This window comes from Emydura macquarii, unplaced genomic scaffold (assembly GCF_026122565.2).
Source record: "Emydura macquarii macquarii isolate MOO-44397 ecotype Brisbane River unplaced genomic scaffold, CSIRO-AGI_Emac_v2 contig_2795, whole genome shotgun sequence".
Classification (NCBI taxonomy): Eukaryota; Metazoa; Chordata; order Testudines; family Chelidae; genus Emydura; species Emydura macquarii.
Window position 1 is genome coordinate 4,988,292 of NW_027132932.1, and position 26,707 is coordinate 5,014,998.

At 44.4% G+C, this 26,707-nt stretch overlaps 1 protein-coding gene across 3 annotated transcripts; it reads left to right on the forward strand.

Annotated features, from left to right (window-relative positions):
* The first annotated feature begins 78 nt into the window (after positions 1-78).
* THNSL2 (threonine synthase like 2) lies at positions 79-26,333 on the forward strand. 3 transcript variants are annotated; one of them, XM_067567676.1, is made up of 9 exons: positions 79-196; positions 15,561-15,796; positions 17,385-17,579; positions 18,138-18,290; positions 19,424-19,654; positions 20,532-20,680; positions 22,883-23,008; positions 23,948-24,099; positions 25,604-26,333. In XM_067567676.1, exons 2-9 carry the CDS (start codon positions 15,574-15,576, stop codon positions 25,806-25,808), a joined length of 1,434 nt encoding a protein of 477 aa, XP_067423777.1. In that variant the 5' UTR covers positions 79-196; positions 15,561-15,573; the 3' UTR covers positions 25,809-26,333. The 3 variants fall into 3 exon arrangements, with proteins under 3 accessions (XP_067423777.1, XP_067423778.1, XP_067423779.1); XM_067567677.1 differs by lacking the exon at positions 79-196 and adding an exon at positions 305-422; XM_067567678.1 differs by lacking the exon at positions 79-196 and adding an exon at positions 567-575.
* Positions 26,334-26,707: the final 374 nt, after the last annotated feature.

Sequence of the window (26,707 nt, forward strand, 5' to 3'; positions counted from 1 at the left end):
TCCTATTTACAGAGGAACCTCCAGTGCCCATGTGAGTTGAAGTAGGGAGTGTTTCCAGGGAGCACACACAGGCGAAGGCTGGCTTGCTGCCTTGGGGGCGGTTTGTTGCTGGCTGATAAATAAAGCAAAGCTCAGCTGGCTTGTTGGAGGCCCCTGGACTCAGGGTAGTCGGATTGTGCATGCCTTGCTAATTTAAGTAAGTGAATCCCAGCTGCTTTGGGGGGGTGGAGCAAGGACGGCTCGAGGGTTGGGAGCTGGTTTCAGCCCTGCCTGTAGGAGAGAGGGCCCTGATTTCTTCTGCTGGGACATCCTTGCAGCTAGCTGGCCAGCCTTCCCCACTCACAGTCTGGGGGTGAGCTGGATCAGCTGAGCCTCTGGGCTAAAGCTGCTACCGCACCCAAAGCTCCAGGGGTCAGAAGCTGGTAACTGACTTTGGAGGCGGGGAGGGGGGCTTTGTGTATTTGCTTGGGCTCCTGCACCGGACGGACTGCCAGCTGGGCCCCTGGGCCAGTTGCACTCAGTGCCTCCTGAGTGTTTGCAGGGCGTCTCCTTGTGGGGTGGTGACTTGCAGACAGGTGTGTTTTCCAGACAAACGCTACCTCTGGCAATAAGCTTTGGATTGTGCATTGCGCTGCAGGGCTGCTGCTTCTGGCTTGAACCGATTGCAAAATGCTGCCCCAACGCTGCAGACATAGGTGCTGGAACTGGAGGAGCTGTGGCACCTGTTGGCTTGAAGTGGTTTCCATTACAGACAGGGTGCACAGTTTGGTTCAGTGGTTCTCTGCACCCCCCCCCTCCCCCCCCACACACACACACACTGTTCCAGCAACCTGCGGCAAACAAACATTACAAGAGCAAGCTGATAACAGCGCTGGGCTAATTGATTTTTCAGTTCAGTGCTGGCCATGTTCGTTTTGGGTCCGACATGTGTTCTTGAGCTGTTTAAACTCTTCTTTTCTTTCTTTTCTTTCCCCCACACACCAAATTGAAGTAGATTGAAATTAAATGTAATTTTGAATAAAAAAATCAAATAATTTTTGTTTTGGAAATGTCCAAATTTTTTTTCCAACTGCACCAATCTGGTGAATTGAACATGAATTTGGAAATGCTTTGGTCGACCCAAATCTGCATTTTTTTTACCAAAAAAAAAAAAAGTTTCAGCTGAAAAACTTCCCTTGTTTCTGGCTGCGAGCTGTGCGGCTGGTGGAGGAATACCTCGTTCATCCACTGTTGCATGTGTGAATCAGAAAACCTTTGGCTTTCCTACACTGTATTGTGATTTATTTGTATTGCAGTAATGTCGTTAGGAGCCCCAGTCATGGACCCATTGTGTTTGTCTCAGTGCAGACACGGATGGGCCCTGTACCAAATTGCGTACAGTCCAATACTGTATACAATATCCTCAATCCTCCCAAGTTGAAAAATCACGATTCAGGACCCTTGCTAAATTGTTTCAATGCTTAATTACTCTCACTGTTTAAAATTTATACCTTATTTCCAGTCTGAATTTTTCCAGCTTCAGCTACCAGCCATTGGATCACGTTATATCTTTCTCTCCTAGACGGAAGAGTAAATATTTGTTCCCCATGCGGGCACTCCAGACTATAATCTAGTCACCCCTTAATCTTCTCTTTGTTAAACTAAATAGATGGAGGTCTCAGTCTATCACTTTAAGGCATGTTTTCTTTCCTTTAATCATATGCGTGGCTCTTTTCTGAACCCTTTCCAGTTTATCAACTGCCTTCTTGCATTGTGAGCATAGAAGTGGATGCAGTATTCCAGCTGCAATCAGATTAATGCCAAATATAGAGGTAAAATAACCTCTCTCCTACATGAGATTCCTCTGTTTATATATCTCAGGATTACATTAGCTCTTTTGACCCCAGAGTCACCTTGGGAGCTCATGGTCAGCGGATTAGCCACCACCGACTCCCAGATCTCTTTGAGTCGCTACTCCCAGCATAGAGTTCCCCCATCCTGGAAGTATGGCCTACGTTCTTTGTTACTGTTAGCCATGTTAAAACAGGTATTGTTTGATTGCACCCAGTTTACCAGGCGATCCAGATTGCTCTACATCATTGACCTGTCCTATTTATAATTTAGCACAACTTTGTCAATGATTTTATGTTTTCTTCCATTGTTTAAAACATTAGATAAAGCAGGACCAAGAACTGATTCCTGCAGAACCACACTAGAAATGCACCTGCTCTATGATGATTCCCCATTTACAATTACATATTGAGACCTATCAGTTAGTCAGTTTTTAATCCATTTAATGTGTGCTATCTCAATTTTATACCATTCTAGTTTTTTAATCAAAAAGTCATGCAGTACCGAGTCAAATGCCTTAATTCGAAGTGTATTACATCAACACCATTACTTTTATCAGCCCAATTTGTAATCTCATGAAAAAAATCATGTTAATTTTATAGGATCCATTTTCCTTACACCCATATTGATTGGCATTAATTATATAACTTTCCTTTCATTCTTAATTAATAAACTTCTGTGTCAGCTGCTCCATTATCTTGGCTGGGATGATGTCAGACTTACAGGCCTATAATTACCTGGATCATTCTGTCTACCTTTTTTTAAATATTGGCATAACTTTAGCTTTCTTTCAGTCTTCTGGAAGTCCCCCATGTACCAAGACTTATTGAAAAGAGACATTAATGGTCTAGCAAACTCCTCAGCCAGCTCTTTTAAACTCTTGGATGAAGTTACCTGGGCCTGCTGATTTTAAAATGTCTAACTTCAGTAGCTGCTATTTAACATCCTCCTGAGGTATTAGTGGAATGGAAAGAATGTTATCATAATTATATGATGAGAACACATCTGTTTTTTCCCCCCAATATAAACAAATATTTATTGAACACATCAGCCTTTTCTGCATTGTTATTGCTAATTCTACCTTTTATGTCTATCAATGGACCAATAACATTGTCAGGATTCTTTTTGTTCCTAATACATTTTAAAACTCCTTCTTATTGTCCTTGACTCTCCTGACCATAGATTTTTCCTTGTGTCCCACAGACTGGGATCTGCTATTAGTGTGCTCAGGAATTGACACGACTCTCGTTCGATAATGACAGAAAGGCTTTAATTACTATACTTATAAACATATAAAATGAGCCCCCAAACCAAAAGTCCAGTATATTTTAGCTGCAAAAGCAATTATCCTCACCAATGCAGGCAAGAGGCGGTGATGGTTTCTTAGCAGCTTCCCCGAGAGCCTGGATCCGTGGTCTCAGAAGGCAGCTGGGCAAGATGGTAGTTCTTCTCAGTTTCTTGTCAAGAGTGATTCTTCTTCTCTTGAAGCTTGCCTGCTTGCTTATTTCCATTGCTTCTCTTTTATATTCTTCAATCCAATGTTTTTCAAAGCATTTTGGTAATTTACATGAGTAAACACAGGAATTCCAGAAAACAATACAAGAGGGAGAGACCCATGTGCTTTAATTAGTGAAAAGGTGCTAGCCACCTAGATTTGTTCTTTAGTTTCAGTGTTCCACCCTTCAAACAAAGGGGTATTGGGGTTGTTGTGATTAAATTGAGCAATACCTGGGGTGGCATCCAGCCATTAGCTTTGATCACAAGGTATTTTGAGAGGTCTGGAGCCGTGGAGGTCTAGCACGCCCTGCATTTAACACATTTCTGTTTACTGCATAGATGAGTTACTCCCAGAGGATAAATTCATTAGGGAAAATGGTCCAGACAGAGAGGCAATTAATAAACAGTTATCTTAATGAAATACCAGACATACTTTGAGAATAGAAAGACAGCATGGGTGTGTTGCAATGAGAAACAATCACCCCTTTTCAAAAGGGACTCCAGCCACCATTTCACATATTCTGCAATATGCACTTATTAATTTGGTAGTTTAATTTTATAAGTAGGCCCATCTTAGCTGAAATTTCACGGTCTACAGTCCCCGGCTTGATGCCCATAAGGCATTTATGTGGCATCACCTAGACATTCCAGCATTACCATCAAGGCAGGTAGAGCCACTACCTCCGAGGTTACATCTTCTCACTGGACATGCTTGGGTGCCTGCATTTATATTCGAGTTAAGAGAGCACGTAGCTCTTCTTCACGGGCACGGGACTCGATCCGTAAGAACAGCTATCGGGTCCTACATACGAGAATACATTGTATTATCGTGAACAATACGCCAATCCTCAAAACCACCACAATGGGGTGTAAAGCCAAATTTAGAATGCTAGTGGCAGTTGGAGACCATCCGAAAAGGGTTTTCCACATGCGGTGCTGTGGGTTTTTTTTGCTTCGTCTAATAAATGGATAATGGATTTGCTCATGTGTTGCACAGTAATAACAGTGTGGTTTGCTGAAGTTTGAACTTCTTGAACCTTTTTATATAAATCTGGGTGGTGAATTAGTTTCTGCAGCTCATCTGAAGACATTCCTAATTGGACATCATTTAAATCAGTCTTATTAAAAAAAATATGAAATCCCCAAGTGAAAGATTGTTGGTCAAGCGTTTGTCTATTAAAGTTAAAATCACATCCTAAAATTTCTACAACATTACAAAAACAGTTAGAACTTTCATTTAAAACAACATTTTGTGAATTGATTATTAATACATTACATGTAGTTCACACACACACACACCCTTCCCCCAATATCAATGATAACACTTTGATTTGAATACTCCTTATACATAGATTATTGACATTCTGCTTGATCATTACTTAAGCATACATCTTTATAATACAAAACATAACCAGGACACACATACGCATGTTGGTTATTTTTTTTTTTTTCCCCCAGTGATCTTGTACTTTAACTGCCCATTGGGAAGATATAATAGGCATGAGGACAGTTTGATTAATGGTAATACCCAGGGGCACTAGTGGGCTAGCTATCAAGACTTGCTGTGGCTTATATTCAAGGATGGCAAGACTTTATATTTGGGTGGTGGAAGTACAGCACAGCACTGACATTCTTGGTAATTGAAGGGTAGACCCTGGCTAAAAACTGCTCCTCTGCATTGTCCCTTCTGGATATTCTCTGTATGGTGGATATATGTGTCGCCAGCAACACGATAATAATGAAACACAACATCTTGGCAGCACCTGAAAAACACAACATACAGCACGGGGCCTAACAGACCCGATTAGTAAACAAAATAAAGAAAACAATTTTAACTGCCTTTCCATTCCTTTAGCTGTGAGGAGTGGAACCACTTCTGAAATTTCTTTTTTGCAGTTCGTATTTCCACTTGGTACACAGTGGGGCTAGCTTTGTTGATGATGTACACTGGACCTTTCCAGATGGGAGCGAAGGTGACCGTATCTGGGGACCGGTACATGACTCTATCCCCAACACTCCACTCTTTAGGTCTCAGTAGCGGGCCTAATTGCTTGTCCATTTTTTGTTGATTCTGCTTTAAAGCCACTGCAATCTGCTTGTGAGTTGCAGAAATTGTTTGTAACAGATCCCTGATCCACGTGTCATTTAAGACGTGTGGCTGCAGTGAGTCCGGGATCGTGTCTCCCAACCACCACTGTTCAGGCATTTTCATTTTTCGACCGGTGAAGGCTTCATGCGGGGAGAAACCATGAGCAGCTACAGAGCCTCGCACAGCCATTAATATGAGAGGGAGTTTTTCATCCCAGTCTTTTCCTTGCTGCTCGGACACCTTTTTCAGTGCTAATTTTAGTGTCCGGTTAGTTCTTTCTACCTGTCCTGAGGACTGTGGGTGGTGTGCGATATGAAATCGCTGCTTGATCTTCAGGGTTTCACATAGAATTTGAACACATTTACCAGTAAAGTGGGAACCCTGGTCAGAGTCAATTTCATCAGGTAAGCCGAATCGGGAAAATATTTCATTTATTAATACCTTGACAGTAGTCATGGCATCATTTTTCCGAGTGGGGATTGCCTCAACCCATTTAGTGAAAGCATCCACAATCACAAGGCAGTATTTGAATCCTTTTTTACTGCGGGGCAGTTCTATGTAATCAATTTGCAATCTATGCCAAGGTCCTTTAATAGGCTGGTGTCCTAGTGGCCCTTTTGTCACCTGTGTGTCTGGGTTGTTTGCAACGCACGGTAAACAGTTATAGATAAAATGCTCCACATCTTCTCTTATGCTAGGCCACCATCCTGCTGCCTCTAATCGTTCGAGCATCTTTTCGACCCCAAAGTGCCCATCCTGATGAGCTAGTTCAATCATTTCTTTCCGTACTCCCTGAGGAACTACCCACACAGCATTATTCTCTTTTTCCTTTTTAGCTAATACCAGGCCCATAGTATCCCTCCAAATTTCCCAATTTCTGTGCTTGCCCTGCTTTGCCAATTTTTGAATTTGGGCATCAGCGTCCTGCAATGTTTTTAAGTCAGGAGCCTTTACATTCTGGTTGCGAATAGCAGCCACAGGTGGACAATCGCTTGGGACAGTCCATATTGAGCCCGTCTTGGCTCCCACCTTTGCCAATTCATCTGCTTGTGCATTATATCGGGCACTGAAACTTTGGTCTTTCTGGTGCCCTTTTACCTTTCCAAGCTCTGTACGCCTGGTTCTCTGCTCTGCCAGCTTCCAAACATAATGTAATTTCCTTGCGTGCACAACTGGTTTACCATCTGAAGTTTTCCAGCCTCGTGTCTCCCATAAAGGGATCCAGTCTAGCAATGCCCTTATAACCCAATCTGAGTCTGAAAATATAACCACATCCTGTGATTGTTCAGTGTGCTCTAATGCAGCCGCCACAGCCACTACTTCTGCAGCCTGAGCTGAGTGGGGTTCACATTTGCCCTGTATCTTTTGATTTGTTTTAGGGTTTATGGCTCCAAATCCTGTGTATGGCTGGCCCTTATCATAAAAGCAAGATCCATCTACGAACCAAACCCAGAAATGCTCTGGCACCTGGTCTGGCCGATACATGCAATTGACAAAGGGAGTCAATTTCTCCACTGTTATCAAGGGCATAGGGCATTCGTGGTTGCCTGCAGTTTTATCGCTCTTGTCCCCCTCATTATCCCCTCTTTCTATGGGTTGTGCCGTAAGGGCAAAAGGAACAAGGCAAGGGTGAGGGATTTTTTCAGCAGTATGTTTTTATTTACCAGCGTTAGCATCCAGTGTGCTAAGCGTGGATTGGAAATGCGACCCTCATTAACCTTTCCAGACAGAACAAATTTGATGGGTGTATGACTGGTACGCAGCACTATTGGGCTGGATCCTACGAGATACTCCCAATGCTGTAGTGCCCATACTAGAGCGAGCACTTCCTTTTCACAAAGGGTGTAAGATTTTTCTGTATTTGTCAGCACTCGGGAGGCATAAGCCACTGGTCGGGGTTTTGTGCCGTGATCTTGCAGGAGTACTGCACCTAAGCTGTGGTCAGTGACAGCAAGTCGCAGCTCGAAAGGTAACTCTGGCCGTGGATATGCCAGCGCTGGGGCCTGAGTTAAGGCTTGTCGTAGTGCGTTAAAGGCCGACTGCTGCTCTGGACCCCACTTCCATTCCTCCCTGTTTTTAAGCAAATGATATAGGGGAGAGGCCAATTCTGCATAGTTTTCAATGAAGTCTCGGGAAAAACCTGTGAGTCCCAGAAATGAACGGAGGGTGGTGACATCAGTCGGAGCTGGGAGTTTATTAATTAGCTCAATGCGTTGATGGTCTGGGCTCCTACCGTCCTGACCTAAACAAACCCCAAGATACTGGACCTGCTGGAGAACTAACTGTGCCTTTTCAGGGTTTACTTTGAAACCAGTGTCATGAATAATTTGCAACACCTTCTGAGTTCTGTTTAAACACTCAGAACGTGAGTATGCTGTGACTAGTATGTCATCAACATAGGAAATAACGTGAGGCTGATCCTCAGGAGGAAGGTGGTCCCACATTTTGATGACATGGGCATGGCAGATGGCAGGAGAATTTTTAAAACCCTGTGGAACCCGGGTAAAATTAAATTGTCTTCCTTTGAAGGTGAAGGCAAATTTATACCAGGAGTCAGGATCTAAGGGAATTGCGAAAAATGCATTGGATAAGTCTAAAACAGAAAACCATTTTGCACCACCAGCTATGGAAGCCATAACCTCTGGGTATTTGGCTACTACCGGTGCTCGATTAGGGGTGGATTTATTAAGAGCTCGGAAATCAACAGTCAAGCGCCAGGTTTTCCCATCTGCCTTTTGAACTGGCCAGATAGGGCTGTTATTAGAGCTGGCTTTTTCTACTAGAACTCCTTGCTTAAGCAAACTATTGACAGTCTCTTCTATGCTGGGCTCAGCTGCCGCTGGGAAGCGGTACTGCCGCTGAGGTGGGGGGTCCAATCCTGTTACTTTTTCTAGGGCATTAATTTTCCCACAAGCTAATTTTGATTGAGCCCAGACCCCTTGGACAGTGTTGGCCATATCACGGACATCAGCGGGCCATTCAGGTTGTTTTAAAATTTCAGGAGCTTTAAGGGCTGAGCAGCGATGTACTGCATGGATAAAAACAGTTTCTGGCTCTTGTTCTTTAATGCTGTATCCAGGCTGTACATATAAGGTTGAATTGGAGAAGTCTACAATGGCACAAAGGTCTCTTAATACATTTGTCCCTAGAATCCCTGTTCCTCCTAATGGGGTTAGGGCAAACTCGGCTCTGTTTACAGCCATAGGGGTCGGCTCTCCGACCCAAAATTGCAGAGGGTGGGAAATGTGAGCAGTGGTTGCCTGGCCATTAAATCCCTCGAGAGTTATGACTCGGGGGCTTTGAAGTCGGGAAGTTTGGAGTCCCTCACAGCTTAAAATGGAGAGAGATGCACCCGAATCCAATAACATCTGTTGCTGCCTCAGTTTCCCTAGAGAGCTTGGGTCTTTCCAAAAGACCTGTACCTCAGGCCGTCCCCACTGATCGTATGTTATGGGTGCAAGGATATTTGAGAGACGGACCAGGGAAACCGGGCTGGCCTAATACTCAGTATGAGTAGGGGCATTTGGTGGGGTACCATCAGCACTGCCCTGTAGGCTGTGCTCTCGCTCTTGGTGTCCAGCCAGGCGGCGGAGGAGTTCATGCGTGGGTAACCCATGGATGGCGTCTCGGGGTTCATATTGGACTAGCTGTCGCCATACCTCTGTTCTGACAGGGTCAAGAGTGTTAATTCTTGATCCGTCTCGGTCGGCTGTGCGGGGATATCCTCGCCCACGGCCACCGCGATAGGCAGCAACCTTCCCTTTAGGCTTTTGACTAAGAGCCATTGCAGAGGTTGCATTATACGCATCACAAAGTCGTGTCTTTATTTCGGCTAGGGTGATTTGGGCTGGAAAGTTAACTGCCACTAGCCGCATTTCATGATTTAAAGCCTGCAACACTGCTGTTTTAAAATCAGGGGTATCGTAGTTAAACTGCTGTCCCTGAGCTGGGGTAGGAATAATTCCTGACAGGCGACCTAAAAGTTTTTTCTTTTCAATGAAAAACTCTGGAGGCTCTCCAAGATTTTGTTTTTCGGAGTAAAATAAGCCCAACATATTATCTCCTGGGCGGAGATACTGGATGAGTCGCTTTAAAGCGTCCATGTGAGTGGTGATGGCTCCGAGTTTAAGGTCATTAGGGAGTCCAGCATAGTTAGAAGGGTGCATGGTTTCCCTAAATAAAGCTGGCAGGTCGAACTGGTAATGAAAAGTGGGCATATTATGGACTGCTGTAATCCAGTCCAAAACAGTGGAGCTATTTAAGGGTCCGAGAGTTTTAGCAAGTGCAGCTGCTTGTGCAGGTGTCATTGGGGTATTCTCTATCCGTGTATGGGTGCCAGTAATTTCATTTTGGGCATTTAGAATTTGCGTGGTATGGGCAGTGACAGGTGCCATAGGTACATTATTGGATATTAACGCAGGGCACATTGGCAGCGGCGGGGAATTGTGATCTGTGTTTATCAGACGCATAGTGGCTGGAGGATCTGGGCTGTACGGGGGTGGGTATAGTTCTGCATCCTTGTTAAAGGAGCCTTGAATTATTTCAGGATGGACTGCTGAAATGATACCTCTAGAGGCTTTTAATTCCTCCTTAAGGGCAGCAATCTGTTGATTGCACTTGGAATGATCAGAACCCTGATGCTGTGCCTGACGGTTTTGCTCTAGCACTTGCCTAATTCCCCCTTCTGCTTCCTCTGTTTTAGATTTCCAATGATCTATCTCCACTTTCATTTCCTCAGCCTGTCTTTCTACCTCCTTTCGTTTTTCTCCCTCCTCTTTAGCAGTGTTAATCAACCCAAGGTTCTGGGCAGTAAGCATTTGAGCATTAGTTTTCCAATTTTCTGCCTCTTTTTTCACAACCACAACCTCTAGTTCACGGTTTTCAACCTCAGTCTGCAACCGAACAACTTCTTTATGCAATGCCTGACACACTTGGAACATTCCCTGTATCAAAGCCTTTTTCTTGTCCTTTTTGCCAACCTTTGGCTTAATTTCCGTGGCAAGGACTTCCCATTGCGAACACAGATCTCTCCATGCCATGGGGCCAGTGAATTGGTCAGTCCCCCAAAGACCTTTATCCAAATTTTCTTTCTGTACAAATTGTTTCATCACAGTTCCCATGAATGAATCGACCTGTGCTGACATTGTTAAGCAAATGTATCAGCCTCTTTAGTAACCTTCCCTGGTTACACCTATCCTTCACCCCCTGCGGAGGCTAGGTAGGGCCCCTGAGTGTAGGTTGCGAACCTTTCCCCTCAGGTCTAAATACTCGGACTGTATCTGAGTGTGGGGAGCTACCCCACGCCTGCTCAGATACTGGCTCACAACAACAAACAGCAACAACTTTTTCCCAAGCGTTTCTGTCGTCAATTCGCACACTCTCCCAGTGGTGCCTCCAATTTGTTACCTCACAGACTGGGATCTGCTATTAGTGTGCTCAGGAATTGACACGACTCTCGTTCGATAATGACAGAAAGGCTTTAATTACTATACTTATAAACATATAAAATGAGCCCCCAAACCAAAAGTCCAGTATATTTTAGCTGCAAAAGCAATTATCCTCACCAATGCAGGCAAGAGGCGGTGATGGTTTCTTAGCAGCTTCCCCCGAGAGCCTGGATCCGTGGTCTCAGAAGGCAGCTGGGCAAGATGGTAGTTCTTCTCAGTTTCTTGTCAAGAGTGATTCTCTTCTCTTGAAGCTTGCCTGCTTGCTTATTTCCATTGCTTCTCTTTTATATTCTTCAATCCAATGTTTTTCAAAGCATTTTGCTAATTTACATGAGTAAACACAGGAATTCCAGAAAACAATACAAGAGGGAGAGACCCATGTGCTTTAATTAGTGAAAAGGTGCTAGCCACCTAGATTTGTTCTTTAGTTTCAGTGTTCCACCCTTCAAACAAAGGGGTATTGGGGTTGTTGTGATTAAATTGAGCAACACCTGGGATGGTATCCAGCCATTAGCTTTGATCACAAGGTATTTTGAGAGGTCTGGAGCCATGGAGGTCTAGCACGCCCTGCATTTAACACATTTCTGTTTACTGCATAGATGAGTTACTCCCAGAGGATAAATTCATTAGGGAAAATGGTCCAGACAGAGAGGCAATTAATAAACAGTTATCTTAATGAAATAACAGACATACTTTGAGAATAGAAAGACAGCATGGGTGTGTTGCAATGAGAAACAATCACCTCTTTTCAAAAGGGACTCCAGCCACCATTTCACATACTCTGCAATATGCACTTATTAATTTGGTAGTTTAATTTTATAAGTAGGCCCATCTTAGCTGAAATTTCACGGTGCTGTCTTGAGAGCTAGGCACCCGACCAGCAGCTACCATTCTCTGGCCACCCAGCTCTGAAGGCAATGCTGCCACTGTTAGGGCCCCCCTGCCCTGTCTTTCTCAGTTCCCAGCAGAAAGCAGCAGGCCAGAGGCCAAAATGCAGGCCATGTGATGAGTTTATTGGAGCTAAACAAACAAGCATAAAACCATAACACTTCACACCAGTAGAGCTTTCTTCCCCATAACCAAAGTGCTAGTCTATACGCTCACAGAGCTTCCTTCCGCCTCCTTCTGCTGGGTGGGCTTAATTAAACCTGTAGTGCCCACCTCAATTACACAATTCTGGTCATATTCTGTTTTAGAGGGTCTTGAGTCTGGGAGCTTCAGTACCACCTCTTTTGTATCCCTCGGGAGGGGCAGGGAGCAAGGTTATATTTTGGCCATGGTCATTTTTATGGCTCTTTAGTGTTTCTTTCTCACACCTCCCTTTACCCCCCTTGCGCCTTCCAACCGGTCGCTCAGCCTTGCTCCTGTGTCCCCTGTCTTGAAGAGGAGTCAGAGCTAGCTTTCATTTGTACATTTCCATATCAAGTCCCCACTACACGTTGCAACATTTTAACTATGGCCCTTATCTTTTCTCACAGTAATAAAGAAAACCTGTCTGGTTGTGGGTAGGCAAAAGTAACACACAATGTCTTTGTTCTGTTCTTTGTTTACATATGCATCCCAAAAAACCACAGCTTTCAAGCAGGCCAAAAATTCTAGCTTCTCTCTTTTTACCCTCCCCTTTTGTTATTCATGTGACTCCAGGACTTGAGTTGGCAACAGAGTGTAGGGAGATGGCAGGAAGTTGAAAATAACCTAATAATAAGGGCTAATTGAAATTAACTTATGTTTTTCAACCAAAAAGCCCTTCCAAAAAAAACTTGGAACTTTTGAGTGAAACAAGACTGTTCATTTTTGTTTGAAGTTTTGTTTTATTTTAGTTTTCAAAAATAAAAATGAACACTGAAAAACTGTTGGGTTTTGTTTGTTTTTTTTTATTCCCACTCCTCTGCCCTCTGAAAAGGAGGAAAAGTTTATTTAAAAAAATGTTTTTGAAAATGAAACAAAACCAAACCATTTACATTTGAAATTAAATTAAAATGTCCATTTAGAATTTTTTAACTCATTTTTTTTTTTTTAATTCAATGAACATTTTCTGTAGTTTTGCTGTTCAGAAAGTCTGCTCTTTGAACAGCACCGATGCCGTTCAGAAATCTAGTCACCCCTGCGAATAGTTTTCTGCCATGCAGGGTCAATGGTTGTGTTGGTGGGACCATCATGTCCTTTGTATCAACTTGCACAAGAGAATCTGCACACTCAGGGGTCTTGTTTACACTGAAAAGTCGAACCCACTTCTGCCTTGTCAGCGTCCAAAATACGCCGTCAGCCCACACACAGCAAGTAATACTGCTCGGTCACCTCTCAAAGGATGATCAGCAGTTGGGCTTCTACTGCTGGAAAGAACTGGACACAGGGAGACGGAACTGGGAAGTATTTGCTCTGGGCAGGGAGGGAATGTTTTGGATGGGAGTTGCCAGTAGCATTGCATCAGCCGGGAGGGAGGCGGGGGAGTCTCAGCAGAGGCTTTGGCGACCATTACTCAGGCCATCCTGAACCGCTTCCAAACCTGTACGTGTTTCGGCTGCATTGCAGCTGTTGCTGCCCGAGGTGCTGCTTTGAAGAGATTGGAGAGATGGGTCCTGCCCAGGCAGGCTGGCCCTGTTGTTGCCTGTATCCTTTGTTAAGATGGGCATACGTTTATTTTTCTGATTTGAAAAGAAGTACACTTTAAATATATTTGTTGGGGAGGGGGGTGGTGGAAGGAGCTGTTCAACTTGCAGAGAACTAACTGGGATAAGAGGAGAATCCCCTGGGCTCTTGGTTTCCCACGGTTAGGTGTGTAAGACTCTCCCTGCCCTGCTGGTTAAGGACACACTGAGGCTTGAAATCCCTGTCTGCATTTTGGGTCTGATTCTGAGGGGTGGGTGATCAGCGCTTCCTGGGATCAGGCCCTGCATTCGGAAGCCGTTGAATTCTCCTTCCATCGAATTCAATGGGAGTCTGGCCATTGGCTTCAGAGAGTGGAGGTGGGCCTTGTGTAGCATCATTTTTTAGCAGGTGCTGTGTTTCAGTGTCGGTCTCTTACAATGCTAATGTGGCTTCCCAGCTTGCTGTAAGCAGGGTCTCTCTGATGCACTTGGTTTCCACTGGCTTGTGAACTTGACTTACTAGGTGTTAGGGTGCGTGAGACTTTGTGACGCGAAATTAGCGTAGCTTGATAAGAGCAAGGCCCTGAAGGCAATGCTAAGCTTTTATAGCAAGTATAATAAGAGTTAGGCCTTTTGGGAGCAGGACCCAGACACTGTTTTTTGATAAGCCTTAGCCCGAAAGAGGAAATGCCATGGGGCCTGGAAAATCCCGAGATAAAAATATAAACCTGCTAATGCTCGGTCAGCAAAATAATCACCGTTTTAGCAATAAATTAAGCAGTATCAGCACTATAATTACATTCTTCTAAAATAAACAACTAATGTCACCTTATTCCAAAAAGTCCCTAATTAACCACCAATAAACTAATAAAACATAAAATAAGGCCCAATCCCTATAAAAATTAAAACAAACGTCACCTACCCCAGTAATAGCAAAAAGGGTATAAAAAGGCCTAAAAGCCGCCTCCTCCAAAAACTCTCCGTAAATCCGCAAAAGCGCTAGCAAATGCCTCAGGCAAAACGGTTCCCTGGTCGCCACTCGCTTATCAAAACAAAACATGGGTCTCCTCGTTCTTGTATTGGTAAGCGCCCTCTTTCCCGGTTAAATAGCTCTACCTCTCCTAAATTAATGGGCCCCCAAAAGTATATTGCCATGGGTATCTTCTTGGTGGGTCTCTTCTGTGCTTTATGGTTCACTTCACTGTTTACTAACAACCAACAATAATAACGATTGTGGGCACTTTCCCCTGGTATAAAATGCATATATCCACCTGCAAATTGTTACTCCTTACCTTTTACATAAATAATAGCCTCTTCATACTTTTCCTGGTGTGGGCAATAGTGCTAAAAATTCTGTGGCACTGTTGCAACCTCAATAAGGCTGCCCAGGGGTAAAAATGCCCACTCCTATGTGTCATAATCTACTCCTTACCCTTATGGTTAATTATGCCTGTATTTTACTTCTTGTATTGGGCCTTGTACTAAAACATCTAATATACTATTGCAAAAGGTTTCCAGTAACTTTTCTTCTTCACTATCTTACTTAATAAATAAGCTAAATTTAAAATCATTTTATCCATTTGCTCCATCCCGCCACCAAAATATTATACCAAACATTACACTAGGCAATCCAGAAGCCCAGGTCTCTGGTGTGGTGCCATCTTCCCTTTTAGCTGTGCTAAAGTTATAGAGGCCTAACCTCTGAGAATTAGGCCCCTAACTTATCCTGGAAGTGCTGACCCCCCACAGCTCCCTCTCACCTCAGTAGGCGCTGCGGTTGTGCTCTGTTGGCAGGACCAATACCAAGAGAAGAGTTTCCACAGAGAAATCAGTTCTCTCCTTCCCCAAATAAATTGCCCAGTCCCCAGGGAACATGCAGGGTCCCTCTAATCTCCTCCGAGAGTGCTGGCTTGAGAACACCCCCTTGCACTTCCACAGAACCAGGTGCCTTGGTGAATCAGTCTCGAAGCCAGTCCTGTTCCTAGTTTCCATGACACCGGTCAGTAAAGGGCACAGCAGCATCCACAACACGTCTGTCTGTCTGTCTGTCATGTGATATCCCAGACCTCCCCCCAGAGGACCCTGGTGTAACTGTCATATCTCTTGCAGCGGCACCGGAAACATGAGGTACGTCAGCACTCGAGGAGACACCAGGAGCGTTGACTTTGAAGGCGCTCTCTTTTCTGGCTATGCGCCGGATGGTGGCCTTTACATGCCCAAGGAAATCCCTACCCTCGACTATAACACCCTGCGGACATGGAGTGCCTTCTCCTACCCGGAGCTGGTGAAAGAGCTGAGTTCCCTCTTCATCTCGTCTGAACTAATTCCCCGGAAAGAACTGAACGGTAAACGGAAACCAGACAGCAATCCAAGCAGCATGCCGTAGGGTTCGCTCTATTTCATAGAATCATAGAAGATTAGAGAGGGAAGGGACCTCAGGAGGTCATCTAGTCCAACCCCCTGCTCAAAGCAGGACTAACCTCAGCTAAATCATCCCAGCCAGGGCTTTGTCAAGCCGCAGCTTAAAAACCCCTAAAGCTTTCAGATGAGACTATTATTTTACCCTGTAATAACGCATCAAGCTAATAACTCTGATCCTCACTGGATCTATGAAGGCCCTTAGTGAGCAGAATCTCAATAGTTAATATAATGTGGCCCTGTCCTTTCTCTCCCCTGTTTGTTTCATCCACTTGCTGCGGCTTGTTGTTAAACTAGATTGCTGGAGATCTGCTCCTCTTCTGAAGATTAGCAGAAGATTCTCTGTAAACAAACACGGCCAAATTCTGTCACTGTCTATAAATGTCATTCTCTTAAAGAGCGAATGCGGTTTCCCAGCTTGCTGTAGGAAAGCAAATTTCTGCTGCAAGTGGGTGCAAATACAGTATGTACAACGCTACAAAATCAGTGGTATTAGGCACCTGTGTGCTGCTGGCAGCAGCTCCAGCCCACACTGCTGTTCCATGTAGAATATTCTTTCTAGGAACATGGGAGAGTATCCGATGGGGGCATTTGCTGTATCAGAGGGCGTGCATGGAAAAGATAAACAGGCTCTGTCACCTTTGTGGCTCCTATCATAGAAGACCTGTGGAGCCCTATGTGGGTTTTAAGAAGAGACAGGATTAAGGAGGAAATTTGCTTTCTTGTTGTGTGTGTGTGGTTTTTCCCTGCCTTTGGGTAGCATCCTGTCAGAATTTGGCCGAGACTGTTTGGGTAACAGAAGTAACATATATTTATAAATGGATGTACAAGAAAATATGGCCAATTGATTCCTCCTTCTGCCAGGAGTTCCTGGTTCTATATTTTCCCCTGACAAAATGTATCACAAAATGTATGACATGAAGCCAGGTGCTGTTTTTGGTAAAGAAATCTTGTAACAAATCCATGGTCTGATGGTGCTTCATAGTTTTCACTATACTGCACTTCATGGATGCTCAAACTTCCCTCCAACAGTGGGGAAAGATTTTGGATTCTCTTGCTCTAAAAGCAGAATCTCCTTAGCTGTCAGCTGTAAAGGGCCTATGACACACTGTTGCGCAGTTCTGTTTACACAGTTAGATTTTAATATAGCACCTATCTAAGTCTCATTGCATCAACTAGAGGGCAGCGGTGACCATCCACCCAAGCCAGTTCATTACAATGTGGGTTGATTCTTTGTTTTAATTGTTAAAATAGTTCTGATTGGGTCAAATCAGCGTAGCTCTGTTAAGGTCAGTGGAGGTGTCCAATTTACATTGAGGAGCAGACTCTTAATTTGTAAGAGAATAATGTATTGTGCTTCTGTCTGTCACTTCCCTACCTCTGCGGTATTGGAACGTCTTCAGTTTTTCAGTAAAGCGTCTGATGAGCTTGGCAAACGATGATCATGCAGATGATCTGTTGGAGATTTATTCCTGGTACCGATTCTAATAGTCCCTTTCAACTGCTTCCCTCTAGATCTGATTGACAAAGCCTTCAGGAGGTTCAGACACAAAAATGTTGTGCATCTGGCCAGCCTGAAGAATGGGTTAAATGTTTTGGAGCTCTGGCATGGTGTAACTTATGCCTTTAAGGACTTGTCCATGTCCTGCACAGGACAGTTTTTACAGTATTTCCTGAAGAAAAGGAAGAAGCACATCACTATCCTAGTAGGTAGGTTACCGCTAAACAGATGGCTGCAAGCAATGTATTTGGCATTTACCCTGGTGCAAACGCTACCGAGATGGTGCCAAGGGCCTTATGTGGGTCCACTATATACTATGTATACTCTACACTCATAGTAGTGCTCATGAGTGGATTGATAACTTGGATGTAAGTCTCCAGGGCTATCTCCAGAACAGGATCAGTATGGGCAGGGGCATTACAAGTTTCCCCCTTCTCTGTCCAGTATTGCCTCACTTGATCTAGAGAGGGCATTTTTACTGGTTCAGCCTCCCATTCATTCCTTGGTGCCTCTGTTGAGACCACCTCCAAAGGTGCCATTTGTAGTGGTGGTTTCTGATGCGGAAGGGTTCACTGGGGAGTAACTGGGAAATGTTCATTTCCCAGTATTAAATGCCATATATCTGGCACACACCAAAAATATCCCAAACTGACAACTGCAACCTTCTTCTGTGTGAAAACACAAATTTGACTGATCTTTCAGTCTTTAATTAACTCTGAATTAATAGATATCACTATTTTCTCCTTGATTATTTTAATGTGAAACAGGAACTTCGGGAGACACCGGTAGCTCGGCAATTGAAAGTGTGCGAGGGGAAAACAATATGGATATCTTTGTTCTGTTACCCAAAGATCTCTGCAGCCAGACACAAGAACTGCAGATGACGACGGTGATCGAAGAGAATGTCCACGTGTTTATTGGTTTGCATTTTGTTGGATGATCTGCTTTCTGCTATTGCTGGGTTGGCGTTAATATCAATCCCAATGTGAACTGGCCATTAATTCGAGAGAGCTTTGGGAGAATTGTGTTACAAACTGCTCCCACTGTGGCTGTACCATGTTGGGCTATCAATCAGCATGTCTGGTATGCGGTGGTGTTGTAGCCCTGTGGGTCCCCGGATATGAGAGGGACAAGCTGGCTGAGGTAATACCTTTTATTGGACCAACTGCTGTTGGTGAGAGAGAAAAACTTTCGAATTTATACAGAGCTTTTCTTCAGGTCTGAGTAGGTTTCCCAGATCTGAAGAAGAGCTGTGTGTAAGCTTGAAAACTTGTCTTTCTCACCAACAGAAGTTGGTTCATTACCTCACGCTCCCCCGGCCCCCATCTCTCTAACCAGTATAACTGTTACTTCAGTGTTTCGTTTTTCAGCACCCCATGCCTCTGACTAATGGGAGGCTAGTAGGAGCCCATAAGGAAGGTTGTTTTATTCTCTTGACTGCCCACCAGCTGACTCAGAGCTGGCCAGGTTTCCCGTTTTTCTAGTCATAGGTTGAAAGCCATTCCCCTGCGGCTGGATGGTATTTATATAGACCGTTGGTTTGCACTAAAAGACTTGAGATCTCCCTTCAGAGGTAATTTATCCTCCTTGCTGCTCAGGCTTCCCCTCCCTTGTAAATAGTTTGAGCTGTTCTGGTGAGTTTTCTTCTTAGAAAGCTCTCTCATGTCTCACTTTGGCCCAGGCAGCTCTCTGAGTTACTGAATAGGACTGGAAGCCAGAAGACATGGGTTCAAATACTGACTCTGTCACTGGTTCATATTATGACCTTGGAATAACCTAGAGAATAACCCAAAGCAAAAGCCAAGATCCAAATACCCTTAAAAGCTGGGAATTCTGAATAATTCAGAATTGGAACCCAAAATATTGCTGTTGGACCTCTGTATATGTAATGGCTGCACCAAAACCCCAGCTCCACAACTCCAGTTCGATGGCTAGCATAACTTATCAGACTTGAATCCTAGTTGGTAGGTGAAAACAAATATTTTATGCCTAATTCACTAATTTCAGCAACACTGCAATTAATACTCCCTATTGTCCTTCCTCTTTTCAACAGCTCACGGAAATAGCGATGAAATTGACGAGTCGATCAAAGAATTGTTTGCTGATGCAGATTTTTCCAGAAAACACAATCTGATGAGTTTGAACTCGATCAACTGGTCTAGGATTATGGTGCAGATCGCTCACTACTTCTATGCTTACTTTCAATGCACTCCATCTATGGACGTGACTCCACTGCCAGCTGTGGAAATCGTTGTGCCAACGGGGGGTGGAGGAAATGTCACAGGTTAGGTGGGGGGAAAAAAACATTTTTTGGATCTTAAAAACAAAAAAATATACTAAAGAGGGAGGTTGTATTTTTTTTTCTGAACCACTTAAATCATGATTAGTAATATTTAAGTACCAACCGTATTGTCGGTGCCATGCAACGCACAGTTAATCCAAAACTCTGCTATGCTGCCTTATATAGGTGATAGGGGGATGAACATGTTAGAAATACACATGGACAGAAGGAGTTGAACACTGAAGAGAGAAAATATTGAGTATCTGATTTTCTAAATTAGATATGAATACATGTGTAGTAGTACAGCTAGTCTGGCCTGTATGTATCCATGGCTCATTATACATCCATTGGCACATGAACTTTATCCTGTTTTTTGTGGGCACTCATGGGAACAGCCCTCTCCTAGCTTTACAATTGTCTTTTTTAACTTTAGGAGAATCCGATCTATTGGAAAAGTCATACAAGGGGTTGATGTACAAAGTTGCATTCATGCTGTTTCAGGGCTATCTATCTGAAGCTGCATTAGCATGTTGCTGAGAGTTCAAAGGCCACATCCCATTTGAATGAAAAGCATATGCCAGAGCCCCTCTCTTCACTACATCTGTTAATATGATGGTGGGGTCCACAGAGACTCCAGGACCAAGCATGCAGTGGTTTCTCTTTCTGTGAGGCTGCTCAAATGGGCATTGCATACTGGGCGCTGTAGTTTCTTTGGACTATCCCCGTATATTAAAGAGAGTGCTGCATTACGGAACATAAAGTTTGACCCCTCCTGATACATTTGCACAAATGGAGGAACAATAATTTCACTGATAAATCTGATTTCTAAGTGTTTCCTCACGGGGCTGAAGACCATGTCTTTGAAATTTTTCTTTCCTAGCTGGATATATCGCACAGAAAATGGGACTTCCAATCCAGCTTGTTGCTGTGGTAAATAATAACGACATTATCCACAGGGCAATTCAGCATGGAGATTTCTCATTGTCAGGGCGCGTTAAGTCAACTTTAGCTTCCGCAATGGATATTCAGGTATGTGTCTGGTTAAGAAGGAGAGATCATATATACTACGTTGAATGATGCATCTACTAACATTATTATGCTCTCCATATTTTGTTCTACAAAAGTTCTTATACCACTCTTATCACTGCAGAGTGTGTGAGTGCCTTCCTGTAGTGCATTAAGTGATGTGACTAACATGACCTTCTTTCTCCCTCTGATTGTCTCCCTAGTGGGAGAATTACATGTGCAGTGTGGTGTTTTGGTAGGGATTTTGTGTTTTGTTTACGTGTTGCTCTGTGTTTATAGTACCAGCGGTGGGTCGGAGAAGTGCCCTTGGCATTTGGAGAAGGTGTGGAGGATTGTGATGGTCTGTAGATCCTGAAAGAGGTCATTCCACAGGCTGAGTACCCTCGAGAGAAGCTCTGTCTCCTGTACAGACGAGCTTTTCCCCTGTGGTAGAAAGTGCCTGAGAAGTGAAGTTGTCGAACGTGTTCTCCATCTTGGAGCTTAATTAAAAAAAGCCTGGGTCTCTGCCAAGATGTTAGTTTTTCTGCTAAACTTCTTCCTGACCTCTAGCCAGGTCACTACATAGTGTCCCTGTTCTTCAGTAAAAAAGTCCCTCCAGACAAGCTGTTCATATGTTGTCTCAAGCAGTCTTCTCTTCCAGTTACAGGTCCTGTGCCACTTTGCCAGTGGTTGGTAGGGGAGCCACAGCCCAGCCGCTCCTCTGGGTTGCAGCCCAGGGACCCTGTGACTAGGAACCTAGGTCTTCTGAGTCTCAGACACTGTTGCTGTTTCCCAGGGCTCCTACTCCATCTGCCTATCTCCTTGTCTATCTCTGGTTTACCACCAAGGGTTCCTGTGCTCCCCATGGCTATTTCATCCTTCTTAGCCTCTTGCCGGAATCCCCTGTCTAGGGCAGGACCCCAGGCTTACTCTCCCCGCCCCCCGGATCTTCTCCTTGTCCCTGGCCAAATCCCTTTCTCTAGGGAGTGATTGCAGATCTCCCTGCAGCTGTCTTCTGCTCTCAACTTCCTGGCTTTATACTAACCAGCCTGCTTCTGCCCACCAGGGTTCATGATCAGCTAAGCCTGGCTCTCCCTCCAGGTGCAGCCAGGTACCATAATTGGCCTCTCAGGCCCACCTTAATCCCTTCAGGGCCTATGTTGGGTACACACTCCGTCTCAGGGCCATAAAGTGGGGTCCTTTTGTCTGTTTTGTCCTCCGGTTGTATCTTAGGGCTGGCCAACACTAAAAAGTTAGGCTGACCCAGCTACATTGTTCAGGGGTGTGAAAAATCCACAGCACTAAATTCTTCGTCAATCTACCGACCATTTCTAAGGGAAGTGGATTGCCAATGCCGATGGGGAGAACCCTCCCCTCAGTGTAGATAGCGTCTACACTGAAGTGCTACAGCAGCGCAGCTGCAGCTGTGCCACTGCAGTGTTTCGAGTGTAGATAAACGCTTAAACTCTGAGCTGTCTTGGGTCGGGACTGTCTTTTTTCTTTGTCCATTCAATGCCTGGAATAAAAGGGCCCTAATCTCTGACTAGCATTCCTGGAACCTATCGTAATAATACCACCTACAAAATTTCCCATTGTGTTGGTGTTTTTCATGGTGTGGTTTACTAGGTCTCGATCAGCAACTGGATTGAGACCAGTCACTGAACCGATTTCATTATGTTTCTCCATGTACAAATGAGGATCGAGTGAAATATCGAATGTCTGCTTATTTAGAGAGCGCTGTGCATCGTTTGCACCGAATGAGGCCGGAGCCCCGTGGTGAAAAAGATAAGGCTGACAAAATTGAAGTTATATCAGAAAAGTCTCTCCTGTAGACAACCCCTTTAAATGTGAAACGAGCTGTGAATTGTTTTCTAGGAGGAGCTATTCCAGGAAAATAGAAACCACAAGGTACAGCCCAAGTGTGCAGATGTACCTTATAAATAGCTTGGACTGGAGCCAGAATAGCTGGATATTTTCCAGCCCTGGTTATTTTGATTCAAATATACGAGGCCTGATCTGCAAGGAGCTGAGCATCTTCAATTCCCGTTGAGCACACAAGAGATGCTCAACCTTGAGATACGGTCTCATCTATAGCACTAAGTATACAACTAGAGATTAGTGGTGCTTCGGGTTCTGAATTTAATCCTCTGTAGATGGAGGCTTACAGGTGTAATGTGTGTGTGGTTTTTTTTGTTTTTTTTGTTTTTTTTTTTGTTTTTTTTATAGGAACCTTACAATATGGAGAGGATCTTCTGGCTGCTTTCTGACTCTGATAGCAGCTTGATTAAAACTCTGATGGAAGAGTTTTATACATCGAAAAACCTTGCGCTCCCAGAAGAATTGCACAGAAAGGTTGGTCCCCTTATGTGTGTGTAGAAAATATTTTTCCATCCCAATTTTATTTAAAAATCAATTGTTTTCAAAATAAAGATGAATGTCGCAAGTGTATTGAAGGGATCATGCCATGTGGTCTCAAACCTAAAATGTAGGTATCTAAAGGTGACGGTGGTGGAACACAGGATTTTACAAAACCTTGTCAAATTATCCTTTTTTAAAATTACAATTATTTTGTTGGGATTTAAACATTCCCCTGCAGTCCTAGACACCTCAGTCCAGTAGCATGTGCATTATTTGTACATTGGACCAAATCAAAGTAATTTCACTGACCAAGACCATGATCCAGTAAAGCTTTTAATCAAGCGTATAACTTTAAATTTGTGAGTGGCTGTATTGATTTCTGCGGGGCTACATGCATGCTTAACTTTTTAAGCAAGAGCTTTGGTGAATCAGGCATGAGGTTGGGAGACATACAGAAGGAGAAAAATAAAAGGTGAAAAGTGAACTAATGGTTTCAGTTTTTATTATCTCCATGGAAAAGAAACACTAACAGACTCCTGGTTAAATAGTAAAAGATATGTATTATTGCACCCATCACATATATCAGGGTGTTCTTCAGATTGTTTGGGATCGATATCCTCAAACATTGGGATCAGTTGTATCATGTCCCCCAATGAAATGCAGTTATGAACTGATGTGGATGTGCACAAACCCTAGATAGGCTGGATTGACTTTGATGATGAGCTTAATGTGTCTGACAGCAGTGTCTGTCTCTCCTGTAGCTAGGGCCATCTTATTTGTTAGTATCTTGAATACAAGCAGTAACATCCTAGAATAAACTTTTTAATAATTTTTAAAAATGATTTGACATTGATTTGCAAATTCCGCTGGCTTTGTGTATGATTGTTGCGGGGGTTGTTTCTGTTTTCTCCCCCCCTCCCCCTTGATCTCCAGCTTTCTGAAGTGCTGAGCTCATGTTCAGCATCCGATGAAGATATCGTTCAAGCAATGAGACGCTGTTGGGAAGAGAATCGCTATCTGTTATGTCCCCACTCAGCTGTGGCTGCTCACTACCATTATAAGCAGCTGGATGGCCATCTCAGCAAGTAAGAACCTGCTAACAGAGGCCAGATTCCTTTCAGGAAGTGACTCACACCACGGGTGATTTTATGAGACCAGCACTTGTGCTTCTTGGGGGGGGAGGGGCATCCTTAAAGGACAGTCATTTTTGGTACCAGCTTTTGCCATTCTGCCTTTTGCTCCCGTCTCTCCGGTTCTTTGAGCTGGCTCTGGGACGCTGAGGATGCGCATGCAGTTGGCAGCGGTATAATTGTGGTTATAATTGTTCAGTGACGGGCAGTATTTAAGGAGACATGGAACACGCATGTTTCAGGCTGGCGTTTGGCTAGTTGGCCTGGCTGGGGTTATGGGCTAGACCTCAGGGGCCGCTTTCACTCAGGCTAGTATCCCGCCCACTTTGTAGGGAGGATGAAGGCTAGACCAGTTGAGTGCTGATAGACCTCCAGTGCCTCCCCCCGCAGTCCCCACACCTCGTGGGCCCAGACAAGTTCTCCCTGAGAGAGAACCATAGAGCGGCTCAGCTTACTTCAGCACAAGGAACCATGGGAGTTTGAGCAACACACACGCGAGAGGGCAGCACCCGTGAGGACAACTACACTGCAGAGCCATGCCGGAGTTACTGTGTCCCCATGGGTGCTACTCTCCCGCATGTATGTTGCTAAAACTTGGGCTAGGCTGACCTCATTGGTTGCATGACATCCAGCCTGTTCGCCTTTGAACTGCGTCCAGGAAACACCTGTACGTGCTTCATATTATTTACTTCTTTGCCCTCATGTCCTGCCCGGTACAAGTGGTGGCACCTGTTGCCACCTGACGAGGTGAGGAACTCCAGGGGATCAGTCTGTATTCCACTCAGGTCCCACAGCCCTCCAGGGGTGTGAGTGGGTGGCTCCTTCACGGAGCCATAAGCACAGGCATGTATCTGGTGTGGTTCCTGAACTCCCCTGACACCTGTCCCTTCTGCGGCAAGAGGGGGATGCTGGCACACATCAGCGTGGAGTGCGTCAGGATGCAGTCTCTCTTCCAGCTCCTTCAGAATGGAGGTTGTGGCTGCACTTTTCCCTGCGCCTCCTGATCCACTCACACCCCATCTGTGCCCCACAAAGTCACAGGACCTTCTTGTCAACCTCCTCCTGGCACTGGCCATGTCAGCCATCCATCATACCCAGGAGGTGGATGCTCTGTGCCCATGTGGGGCCTATCTTCGTTCGTTCTCTTCTCTGATCATGCCTCCAGGCAGATTCCTCTGGGCAGTGTCCATTGACTTCTTAGACACTTTTGAGGAGCTGTGGGCGCTGTCTGGAGTTCTCTGCTCGCTGTCCCCCTCTGCCTCCCTCGCTGTTAACCTTTGACCTCACTCCCGATCCTGTTCTCTTTCATTGTCCCCAGAAATCGCTAGTAGCCTAGGCTCAGTGGTTCCGCCTCTTTAACTGAGGGAGGCGGGCCTTTTTGTTTTGGGTGGGTCTACAGCTGCCTGACCCCAGAACTACGACTCATACACTTACATCCCCCATCTCTTTTTTTTTGCAGCAGACTCAGGTGCTGCTTAGCACCTGCCTCAGCAGCCAAGTTCCCGGATGCCGTCCTCAGAGCAAAGCTTGTTCCTGAAGTTCCACCTGAGATACGAGCTTTAGAAGAGATGGAGACCAGATCCACAACGCTGACGAGAGACGACTACTGGGCAAAAACACTAAGAGACAGAATAGAAGCCGTTGCCGAGCACAGACACACATAGGTGCAGTTAATCTGATCCTGAGTAGCGCAATAACTGGGCAATTGCTTAGGCTATAAAGACAAGGCTGACTTAATGATACTTCAGCTTTCTGACACTGAACTCAGTGGAGGATTGTAATGTCTGCGTATAACCTGTAACCCACGATACGGAATTCTGTAGCAGCAATATAATTCTTGATCAAATTTTATAGAAAGGAGCTGTCTGTCAAATTCTATAGGGTTTTTAGCATAACTTCGATAGAATCCTATTTAGACTATCTACACCCACTTTTATCCCTGTTAACCCTTATGTAAAAGTTCTTTCAAATGTATCTTCAAAGTGCTTTACAAACATTTATCGCTATCTGACTAAGGCTTTGCACAATTATTATAAACCCATAGCTCTCCTCTAGAAAAAAATCCCTAAAGGAATAACATACAAATTGCTGTAATGATTTTTTTTTCCCCTCTGAACAGTTACGTTGTATGAGTAACAAAAATGAACTACTCTCCAAAGCACGTCCAATAAAATCAGCGCTGAATTCTGGCTGTTTGTATTCATTTTTGATTGATGGCTAATGCTGAATTTTATCAGTTTCTTTAACTGCCCACCAGAGGGCACTACAACCTAATTTTCCCCATCGTTTAAACTAGATCGTAAATTGAAAGAGTGGTGAAGAGTTGTCACCCGTGTTTAACTGTTTGAGCAGCCTTAGTCTTTGGACACATGGATCTCTATGAAGGTGTGCAAAAAATGCCAGCTCATGCTTCAACAAGACTTCTAGGGACTAATCTTCGCATTCAATATGTGAATTTTTTTCCACGGGCAATTGCTTACCTTGTTTGCATGTTGCAGTGGATGTCTGATGCAAATGGGGTATCTGCGCAGACGGTAATGCATTCGTTGGCCATTTGCATGCA

Bases quoted from the DNA above. Each gene is read 5' to 3' on its own strand.
- THNSL2 (XM_067567676.1), top strand. From the start codon at position 15,574: ATGAGGTACGTCAGCACTCGAGGAGACACCAGGAGCGTTGACTTTGAA. The intron at 23,009-23,947 runs GTTGGTCCCCTT...CTTGATCTCCAG, and splicing joins CAGAAGAATTGCACAGAAAG to CTTTCTGAAGTGCTGAGCTC. The intron at 24,100-25,603 runs GTAAGAACCTGC...TTTTTTTTGCAG, and splicing joins CTGGATGGCCATCTCAGCAA to CAGACTCAGGTGCTGCTTAG.